The sequence below is a fragment of the Hemitrygon akajei genome, chromosome 7 (assembly GCF_048418815.1).
Source record: "Hemitrygon akajei chromosome 7, sHemAka1.3, whole genome shotgun sequence".
NCBI lineage: Eukaryota > Metazoa > Chordata > Chondrichthyes > Myliobatiformes > Dasyatidae > Hemitrygon > Hemitrygon akajei.
Window position 1 is genome coordinate 139,473,621 of NC_133130.1, and position 11,351 is coordinate 139,484,971.

At 40.3% G+C, this 11,351-nt stretch overlaps 1 protein-coding gene and 1 long non-coding RNA gene across 4 annotated transcripts in view; one reads left to right on the forward strand and one right to left on the reverse strand.

Moving 5' to 3' along the window:
• Window positions 1-10,701, forward strand: part of glipr2 (GLI pathogenesis-related 2) — a 62,007-nt gene extending 51,306 nt beyond the window's left edge. For all 3 annotated transcript variants that reach the window (XM_073052089.1, XM_073052091.1, XM_073052090.1), the window contains 4 exons: window positions 675-917; window positions 5,307-5,525; window positions 8,216-8,293; window positions 8,908-10,701. In XM_073052089.1, the coding sequence (XP_072908190.1) occupies window positions 675-917; window positions 5,307-5,525; window positions 8,216-8,293; window positions 8,908-9,071 (704 nt within the window). In that variant the 3' untranslated portion in view covers window positions 9,072-10,701. The remainder of the gene's footprint in view (window positions 1-674; window positions 918-5,306; window positions 5,526-8,215; window positions 8,294-8,907) is intronic.
• Window positions 841-4,282, reverse strand: LOC140730969 (uncharacterized). The gene is made up of 3 exons (XR_012099710.1): window positions 4,207-4,282; window positions 2,765-3,172; window positions 841-1,297 (listed from the first exon to the last, which is right to left on the reverse strand). It is a non-coding gene; the product is annotated as an uncharacterized lncRNA (long non-coding RNA).
• Window positions 10,702-11,351: the final 650 nt, after the last annotated feature.

Below are 11,351 nucleotides of genomic sequence, written 5' to 3' on the forward strand. Positions count from 1 at the left end.
ATCGGCTGGGTTTATTCTCACTGGAATGTAGGAAGCTGAGGGGTGACCTTATTGAGGTTTATAAAGTTATGAGGGTCATGTATAGGATAGATATTTTCTCCCTTAGGGTATGGGAGTCCACATCTAAAGGGCACAGATTTTAGGTGAGGGAGTGAAAATTTTAAAGGAGATCTGAAAGGCAAGTCTTTCAACACATAGCAAGCCAAGGAGGAGGTGGTGTTGACAGATGCAGTAATACTTAAAAGATATCTGGACAGAAATGGGTCTAATGCAAGCAAATGTCATTAGTATAGATAGGCATTACAGTCAGCGTGGACGAAGCAAAGTGTGAGTACTCATTTCTATGCTGCACCTTTCTGTGAATCCATGAATGCTGTTGAGGCAACCTCCAGGCACATGGAGGTTATTCCATAATCACACTCCTGGTTTCTGCTTTATAGATGGCTTTGTGCTGTCAAAAAGTGAAACACTTATCATGAGATACCCAGCTTCTGAGCTGTTCTTGAAATTGTGGGTTTGGATTGAGTTTCTGGTCTGCAGTGTTTTGGATGATCTCAAGTTTATAAACAGTCGTCTTTCTAATAGACCAATGTATAGATGGAAGAATATATTAGATATTACCTACAGACCACATTGTTTTCTGTCCTTTGCATGTTCCTGTCTGTTCTTTGCAGGCCATTTCACACAGCTGGTATGGCAAGATTCCAAGGAGATGGGGGTTGGCCTGGCATCTGATGGCAAAGGTTTCACTGTCGTAGTGGCTCAGTTCAACCCAGCTGGTAACATCACCAATCCGGGCTACTTTGCTAAAAACGTCCTGCCCACTGGCAGCAAGGTGCAGCAAGGTGGATCAGCCCACAAAGAAAAAGTCGAGACATCTGACACTCCAGAAAAAAGGAAAGCGGCACCAGTTTCAGGTACAAGTTTTGTTCTTAAAGCATGTCCTATGAAGACATGAAAACAATGTTTAATATTGTTCAGTAATCTAACGGTGTGTTCCTGCTCCTGAGTACTCTGGAATGCTTCTTGTAATTTGGTTTCTCCCATCATATACATGATGATGATGGACAATTGCATTCAGAAATGACAGGATAGGATGATAAAGCAGCAGGCAGAAACTGTCAGAGATTTGAAATTCTCATGGGTTAGATGGGACACTTTACCAACATATAGTCACTTGACCTGGCTGACAGTTTTAACTAACAGTTTCTGCAAATAGCCACAGTTCTGTAGGATGGTCATTGGTGATTAGTGTGAATGTAGTCATGGATCTCGGAATGGTGGAGAGGGAAGTTCCCTATAAAGGAAACACAAATTATTTCTGTGAGGCCTGTTGTGACTATCAACGAATGCCTCCAGAGAGACACACAGCTGCTAGAATAAAAGTCCTGATTCGGCACACACAAGCTGAAGGTACTTGGAGTGACTCCGGAGAGATACTCCCAGACCCAACATTACATCACATTATTATCTGCTAAAGATCAAAGGTAACAGCAGGGCAATTTCTAAAGTTACAATGCGTTCTTAATGCATCCTTTGAGTTACACCTAGATCTTCACATCAACATTCCTAAATGAGTGTTAATCACTGCTGTCTCTTAGTTGCATTCATGCATATGCAGACATCCCACAAACCCATCTTCCATCCTTGGACTCACTTTACACCACATGCTGTCGGAGCAGTGCTGCCAGGATAATCAATGACAAGACCCATCCAGCCAACACACTTTTTGTCCCTCTTCCCTCCGGGAGAAGGTTCAGGAGCATGAAGATTCATACGGCCAGATTTGGGAACAGCTTCTTTCCAACTGTGATAAGACTGCTGAACAGATCCTGACCTGGATCTGGGCCGTACCTTCCAAATATCCGGACCTGACTTGCAGTACCTTACTTTCCCTTTTCTATTTTCTAATTATGATTTATAATTTAAATTTTTATTATATTTACTTCGATTTGTACTTCAGGGAGCGCGAAACGCAGAATCAAATATCATTGTGATGATTGTATGCTCTAGTATCAATTGTTTGGTGACAATAAAGTATTACAGTATCTCAGGTCAATGTGATGTTTCCTGGTTTGTAAGCGACCCCAATCTGCAGCTCCAGGAAGACTATTGTTCTAAGCTGCATTTTAAATTCAATCTACAATCCTCTTACACATCTGAAGAATGGTTAGTTAAGTTTAAACTTTGCTATTTTCCATACCTCCAGAATATGCCCTAACAAGTTCAGGCAAAAGTACTTGGCCCTCCTAGAGTCCCATGTCTTATTGCTCCCTACAGCCATTAGCATGCCTGACAGGTGTCATACCAGCAACTGCTCCTAAGTCATGATCTGGTACAGTAGTTTGAATGCACATGAGCAAAAGAAGCTGCAGAGAATGCTGGACTCAGCCCAATACATTACTGACACACCCTTTCCAACCATCAAAAGTATCTGTTGTATGTGTTGCTGCCTGAAGAAGCAATATCTATCATCAAACATCTTTGCTATTCACAAGTCATGCCATCTTCTCATAACTATCACCGGGCAGAAGGAACAGTAGCCTGAAGCCCTACACCACCAGGCTCAGGAACAGCTACTTCCCTTCAATCATTCAGTTCTTGAACCAACCTGCACTACCTCAGTATATCAACTATCAATTTATAGTTTCCTTGTGAATTTAGTGTATCTAATGCTATGATGGTATTGCAAGTAGGTTTTTCATTTTCTGTGCATATATGTACATATGGCAATAAACGACTTTCATCCTGAAACATAACTTACCTGACAAACAGCATCAGTGCAAGATGACAGAAAGAAAACGCAATGTAGTCCAATCTAGTATTCGGATTTTTCAGCTTGATTCAAGAACCTGTTGTTGTTGAGCCTTGAAGTGTCTGCCTCCACTGCCTGATGGCAGCATGAAGTAGAGGGCATGGCCCAGATGGTGGAGTTCCTGGATAACAGATGTCACCTTTCTGAGATATAACCTCTTGTAGAAGTCCTCAATGGTAGGGAGAGCTGTACCAGTGAAGGAACTAGCTGAGTCCACCACTCTCTGTAGGATTCAGAATTCTAAAGACACTAAGAAAGTGGACACACTGGCAATTTTTCATGGTTGCATCGATGTGTTGGACTTAGGATACACCATGTCATTGTAGTTTTATGTTGAAACAGTAGATAGATTGAATCCTGGCAAGGATCAAAAACAAGGCACAAGTTTAACGTGAGAGCAAGGAGTTTCAAGGGGGATGTGAGGGAAAGAGTGCTACACAAGGAGGGGATGATATCTGGAACTCCATGCCAGAGGAGATCATGGAATCACATACTACTACTATATTTAAAAGACATTTAGACAGGCACTTAAGCTGACAAGGCATTGAATGTTTATGGACCTTATGCAGTAAATGGGGTTTGTGAAGTTGGGCAAAGTGTTCAGCAGGGATGTGGTGGGCTGAAGAGCCTGTTTCTGTGTTAAACAACTCAGTATAGCTCTAGGAATGGGAAGTTGTGTTTGGAGTCTTTATTGAGGATATAACTGGTAGAAGAAATGAGGGAAAACTATTGTTTATTCCATTCCTGGATTTTCAGTAAGCCTTCCATAAAGTCCCACACAAATGGTCAGTGAGCAAAATTAAAGCACGTGCCATTGGATGTAATACATTGGTGTGGACTGAACATTGGTTAACAGGCAGAAAAGAGAAAATTATCTCTCTTTTTCAGGATGGCATACAACTACTCACATGGTACCATGGGGAACTAGTGCTGGGTCTCCACTGTTTATCATGTACATCAATAAAATGGATGAGGGAACCAGGTGTAATATTTCCAAATTTAGCTCCAACAAAGAATTGGGTGGGATTGTGGATTTTATGAGAAATACAAATGTATATTAAATATACCTATCAAAACCTATTGAAAGGGATTTCAAATACCTGGACAGATTGTGCAAGTGGGCAGAAATGTAGCAGATGTAGTATGATGTGGGCAAGTATAATCAGACAAGGCTGATAATTTCATAGAAAAATCAAGACAGTGGTATTTAAATGGCTTGTGCATTGGGAAATGTTAATATGCAAAGAGACTCTGGTGCTCTTGTGCACCTGTTACTGAAAGCTGGCATACAGATACAGCAAGCAGTTAAGGCGAATAGTATGTTGGCCTTCACTGCAAGAGGATACAGAAACAAAGATATCACTTAACAGTTATACTAAGTGGAATCTTACCTGGAATACTTTATGCAGCTTTGGTCACATTCCTTTAAAGAGCATCTACTTGGCACAAAGGGAATTCAGTGAAGAATCTCTAGACTGAATGCTGGGATAGAAAGATTTTTGAAAGAGCAGAGATCAAGTAAGCTAGATTTGTATTCACTATTTAGAAAAACGAGAGGGTATCCAATTGAAACATTCAATAGCGCAAGACAGAGTGGAAACGGGAAGATGTTTTCCCTGGTTGAGGACTCTAAAATGAAGAGCATTAGTGTCAGATTAAAGGAGAAAAGAGCAAACCTTTGGAATTGAATCCAGTGGTTTGGAGACTTGATGGAGTTAGTTCAAAACACAGATCAACTTATTTCTGAATATCAAGGAATATGGGGATGGATTGGAAAAATGAGGCTGAAGTAAATCTCATGAAGAATATTATTCTGTTTGAGGTCTTTAATTAAGAGAAGACTTATTTGGCATTGAGGAAGTACAGCAAAGATTCACGAGGCTGGTTCTAGAAATGGTTTAACATACAAGAAGGACTTAATTCTATTAAGTTCAAAAGAATGTGAAACAATTTCATCAAAACTTTCAAAATTGTTAAAGGGCTTGATGTCCAGATAGATGTTTCTGCTGGAAGAGGGATTCAGGACCAGACGGCACAGCTTGAGAACAGCTTCAGCTGTTCCTGCCTGAAATGAAAAAACGCTTAAACACGCAGGGGTTAGTAAGCTTTTGGAATCCTCTCCCCAGAGACCTATGAAGGCATTCAAATCACAGATTAATAAATATAAGGGAAATGGGGATAATGCAGGAAAATAGATCTGATGTGGAAGATTGACCATGGTAGAGCGGGCTCAAAGAGCCAAATAGCCTTTTCTGGTCATAATTGTTGTTTTTCGGTTAGAAGAATAAGTTAATAGGTTTAGGTCATCACTGGAATGCACAAATGGAGCATTACCACCTTGGACCAGAACAGAGTGATCTGTTTTGATGCTTTAAGTTCTCTGTGTAAATATGGCAATTATATCTACAGCAAGCTCTCCATTTCATTAAATTACAATGTGAACAAATATCACTTAAGTGCCTCAGTATGATCCACAATTTGTGTTTTTCAGGCAATGAAAAGGATGCTTTTATTGCTGAGCTGCTTAAAGAGCACAACAGTTTACGAGCTCAACATCAGTCACCACCGCTCCAGGTCAATCCTGAACTGTCTATACAAGCACAGAAATGGGCAGAGCATCTTGCCAATATCAAAACACTCAAGCACAGTGACACCCAATATGGAGAGAACCTCTGGTACAAATGGAGCAGCAACAAAGCACTACCAACAGGTACAGAGCTGATTGGAAACTTTGATTGTCTGTATAGGTAGAGATAAGGGTTGATGAGCTCCCATTAACAGTGATCCCTCCTAGTCAGCAACCTGTGAATTTGGAGTGATCATTCAGGGGTGGAGAAAAGAGGGTTTGGAGTAGTCTGTTGTCAGTACTGTAGGAATTATTAACACTAATTGTTTGTGCAATAATGAATATTGGTGGATTGTGTAAAGAAATGTATTTGAATATTAGTAAAGAGAGACCAGGCGATTTGTAAAATACAAGAGGCCTTTTGACCTCTGTAGGTAAACATTTTCAGTGAAAAGTTAAAATAAATCCTTCCTATATAACTTTAACAAAATCTACTTCCCCAGAAACCTTTCAACCCAAGAAAGGTGACAAAATGGATTTTCTCTGGACCAAAGTTGCACCAATGTTTATTAAATGCAATTGAAAATAATGATGATCAATGGTTTGTTTGGCAATGGTAGTGAGAATTCTCCTGATTCCTTTGCAAGTTTGTGAAGCTTCAGAGAATGAGCTTTGCAGTTTGACATTGCCATGTGCATGTTAAGGTCATCAAATTGTATAGTCATATAACACAGAAGCAGGTCCTTCTGCACCAACAATATAAGCCCCCATTACTAATTCATCGCTAATCCCATTCTACTCTCCCCACATTGCCATCAATTCCTCCCATATTCCACCACACTCCGATGCTCAGAACAATTAATAATAATGTTATGAATATATTATATATGAACAATATTTTATAATGTTATTTTAATAATTTAATGATAAATAATAAACAATAATTGCCAACTGACCTAGCAATCAGCACAATGTTGAGATGTGAGGGAGAAACTGAAATGCAAAACACATCAGAGAAGTAAAAGGGTATCAGGCCCTTCAAGCCTACCCCATCCCTGAATATGATTGTGGCTGATCTGGGCTGACCTTAGCTCCTCGTCTGTGCGAGTTCTCCATCACTTATTTATCCTAAAGAAGGGTCTCGGCCGGAAACATCAACTATCTATTCATCTCCATAAATACTGCCTGACCTGTTGAGTTCCTCTGGCATTTTGTGTGAGTTGCTTTGGATTTCCAGCATCTGCAGACTTCCTTGTGTTTATAAGTATTAATCCATCTTCATGTTAAATACCTAGAAGAAAGCCATAGTCATAGGAAGGATGTGCAAAATCCACACAGACATTGCCCAGTCAGGATTGAACTCTGGTCATTGGAGCTGTGACCAGCAGTATGTGTCCAATGTATTACGACAGCATAACAATGGCTGCAAATTGCAGGGACATTTAAAAATCATGAAAGCTGTATTCTGATCTAAAGTTGTGCTTGACATGACTTACTACAGCTATTTGGTGCATTTCATTCAGTTTGTTTAGTCAGTAGGTTGTATGGATTGTCAACAAGGGAAGAAAGATGAATGAGAACTCTGACCAACTTTGGAAAATCTTTATAAATTGTAGCATGATTCAAGGCTGGAGATGAGAAAAAGATTGTTTCCACTTTATAACCTGCCCAGAAACATGATCAGTGGTAAATACAAGGGGGCTGTTTCCCTGTATAGAATATCTTGAGCTAAAAAACATAGTTTCAAGTGAGGGGTTTGACCTTTCAGAACTGAAATGAAAAGGTCCTTTATTTGGCTGGCTAGTGTTGCAGTGGCATCAGAACTGGACTTTGAGCCGGACTGTCCTGAGTTCGAATCCAGCCGGGTCCCAACCTGGACAGCAGCAGAAGAAAGGCCTGGCAATCTGCTTCACTGAAACATAGTGTTGCTGGGATGGAAGGTTAACTCAGCTCGGTTTGTATTCACTATTTAGAAAAGTGAATTTCTCATCTAGAAAAATGAGAGAGACTGGAAATGGATAGGTGTCTAGAATGAAGGGCATTAATGTCAGGATAAGCGATCAAAGAGTGAAACTTTGGAGTTGAATCCAATAGTTTGGAGTCTTGATGATGGAGTTAATTCCAAACACAGATCAACTTATTTCTGAATATCAAAGTATATGGGGATGGATTGGAAAAATGAGGCAGAAGTAAATCTCATGAAGAATGTTATTCTGTTTTGCTTTCCTTAATTAAGAGAAGACTTATATGCCTTTGAGGAAGTACAGCAAAGATTCACAAGACTGGTTCTAGAAATAGTTTGCCGTACAAGGAATACTTTATTCTCTTAAGTTTAAAAGAGTGTGAAGCTGTTTCATCAAAACTTTCAAAATTATTAAACAGCTTAATGGCTAGATTGAGGGAGAATGTTTCCGACCAATGTAGGGTCGCCATGAGTCGACAACAACTCAATGACACCCAACAACAACATCTTAAGGAATCATGTATCTGAGAGCTGAAGGTTCCAATGATTGGGTACATTCACGGTTCAGATCAATGAATTATTAGACACCTAGAGAAGTAGGAGACATGGGGATCAAGGCACAGATCAGCTGATGGCATGGACTTTGAGGTTCACTCCTGTTTTTATTGTTACACTTTACTTCTTCCAGGGATAGGAGCTGAAATCAAATCTCTTCATGATTAGACTCTGTAGTCTTGATCACTTCATTGTGAAGAAACAAACTGAGCTTGGGTTTAGTTATAACAGGTAAAAGACTAGGAGAATTGTCATTAGATCTGCAGATAGAGTGTAACTGAAATGTATGAAATATCTTTTTTTTAATTTGTTTCAGGGAAAGAAGTGAGTGAATCCTGGTACAATGAAATTAAGGACTACAACTTCAAAGCTCCAGGATTTGGTAATAAGACAGGTAAGTGTTTAAGAGCATTTGTAGGTTGATGTTGAAGATTCATTCAATGACATTGGCTTTTGTTGGCTGGAGGTCACCATCTCCCAAAATGCAGCCTTTGGTAGGAAATTTTACACTGAAGTTGGAAGCACAAGAAATTGCAGATGCTGGGATTTGCAGGGAGGTGGTAGGGTCCTTTGAGGGAAGGAGATGGGAGAGGACCTGGGGAAGGAGATGAGAAAGCAGAGAGATGGGAAGGAGGGAGAGTGACAGAAGGCCCAGAGAGGGAGAGGAGGGTTGGGGGAGCAGGGAGGGAGAGGGGTGTGAAACCCAATCACAACCATTTCTGATTCATTTTGCATAATGGAGTTTGCACATTCTCCCTGTGATTGCATGAATTTCCTCCCATGTCCCAGAATTCAGGTTGATGGGTTAATTGGCCACTATAAGTTGCTACTCTTGTAGATAAGTGAATCTGTAGGGAATGAGGGGAGAATAAAAATCTAGGATCAACGTAGGATTAGTGGAAACGGGTGGTTGTTGGCTGACATAGATTTGATGGGCTGAAAGGCTTGTTTCTATGCTGTATAATTCTATAATGGTATTGGCCCATCATCCTCCGGTTTTGATTCCAGGACACTTCACCCAGCTGGTGTGGAAGGCAACAAAAGAGATGGGGGCTGGACAAGCGACGGATGGGAAAGGCACATTCTTTGTGGTGGCAGTCTACAAGCCAGCAGGGAACATCAGCAATCCTGGCTATTTTAAGGAAAATGTGTTACCTCCCAGGAAACAATGAGCCAGGAGGATGAATAAGGGTGGCACTTGGCACATGTAGCTGCCCCATACAATGCACAAATAATATCTTTTTGAAATTTAATTAATGCTTTAATTTGTACTTTTTTTCCAGATTTGGGTGGTTTTAGTTCACATATTTTAATAATAATAAGATCCAAAGTTCAGTGAGTAAATACGGATACTTGTTCAACTCCAATTTTCTTCTCCCTTCTGTTTTTGCTTGTGGTTTTTACTGCCTGGGTTTAAGGTATGAAATTGCAAAATATATCTCTCTGCTGCTTTCTTTTAAGGCTGTCCTTGAAATCATCTGCATTTCATGATAGTTTACCTTTTCTAATTTCCCTATGTGCTTCAGTATCAAATTGTTAACCCCTTTCACAAAAGCAATAGGCTGTTTTAATACAATAAAATCGCAGTATACTATACACCTCCAAGGTCTGATCCCTCAAGTCTTCATTGTGCTAGACTGGTAGATTTTAGACTTGTAGATTGCTGTTTTTAATAATATTAAATTGAAAAGGAATGAGGGACAGAACTGCTAAATGTAGATGGAGCTAGGGAACTGAACATAAATGAGTTTTAAGGGAATAGTCCTGGGTGTCTCAAGTGGGAAAGAAAGCCCAGTGAGCCATTAAGACTGCCGTTGGGATTTGGATAATTAGTATTTCACGGTATGTCACTGAGATGTTTGAAGCACAACCTATATTGTAATCCTAGTCAATACAGTGAGAAAGGTGTGAGTGAATAAGAATCAGGTTTGATATCACCAGCATATGTTGTGAAATTTGTTAACTTAGCGGCAGCAGTACAATGCAATACTTGACATAGAAAGAAAAAATAAATCAATTACAGTAAATATATATACATATTAAATAGTTAAATTACAAATAATGCAAAAACTGAAATATTAAAATGAGGTAGTGTCATGGGTTCAATGTCCATTTAGGAATCATATGGCAGAGGGGAAGAAACTGATCCCGAATCACTGAATGTGTGCCTCAGTCTTCTGTATCTCCTTTCTGACAGTGACGAGAAGAGGGCACGTCCTAAATGATGGGGGAACAATCCCATATGCAGAGTGCATACACAATAATTAAAGAAGATATTTTATTAACACAATTTGTATCAGAGTTTGGGCAGGGAAATGTGTAGGACTTTTCCTGCCAATATGTATTTTGTAAAAAAAAGCTGGGAGTGGTCTAAGGGAAAGTTATGCTAATTTGTTTGCTGACTTGTTTCTCTTACTGGAGCTGATTTCATCACTCTTCACTTCCTTCTGAGCACTAGTGTTAAATACTTTCCTACTGCTGTCATGCTGTTTTTCCTTCAACCAGCCACCAATGAATAACACCCTTTGAATGCAAAGGGACACAGACCTCCTTTGGGGCCTTTATGATGCACCATAGCAACAGTGAGCTGAAGTAAACTGCAGATTTTCCAATCTTAAAGCCTTTCATGATGTTAGTGAGATGTTTGGTATTAGTATGTGGAAACTCTCATCCATTTATCCATTGTATTTCGTCGATTGTTAAAAGTGACTGTTTTTAATGCTGCTTTTATTTTACAAATGATGCTCTCAGCTGCTGTAGTGATTGTAGAGACAATTAGAATAAAGAATCACTTGGTCATCAGCTACTGAAGTCTATTCAGTTTGTCACCCACAAAGTACACAACCTGCCATACCTTGGCAGCTATTGGAGTGGTGGTGATGCAATCCCGTAGATGGTGTGTACTGTTGGGGGCAATGATTGTCGTGCATCCAGCCTGACTGTTTTATGGTGGGAAGGCAATTTCTCAATCATGTGTTGAGGGGTGGTTGGTGGCTGACTCCTCATGGTTGATATAAAGTACCATTACACTCGTTCTTGCTGATGAATGTGCACACCATACCCATGCTAAGTGAGCTGGCAGCTTCCACCACTGCTGGCAACATCCTAGCCTGTCGCCCTGGCCGCTGACTTTCACTGAGACTGGATGATCCAAAAGTGCTGACGGGAAACAACACTGTAGCTCCAGACTCCTGACGAATGTGGTTAAAGATGCAAAGTTGGGCAACACCCTCAGCACCTCAGAAGCAAACGGGAGCGGTTGGGGCATTCTGTGCACCCAGTTCTCAAGGAGATATTGGATTGTATAGCAGGGTTGAGGGGGAGAGAGTTCAAAAGAAGCGGAGGGGGGAGAATATTCAAATCAAGCAAACAGGGAGTTGGGACAATCAACATGCCACAGTCCCCAATGAGATGTTGAATTGTGCACAATTAGAGCGCTGGGGTTCACAGGC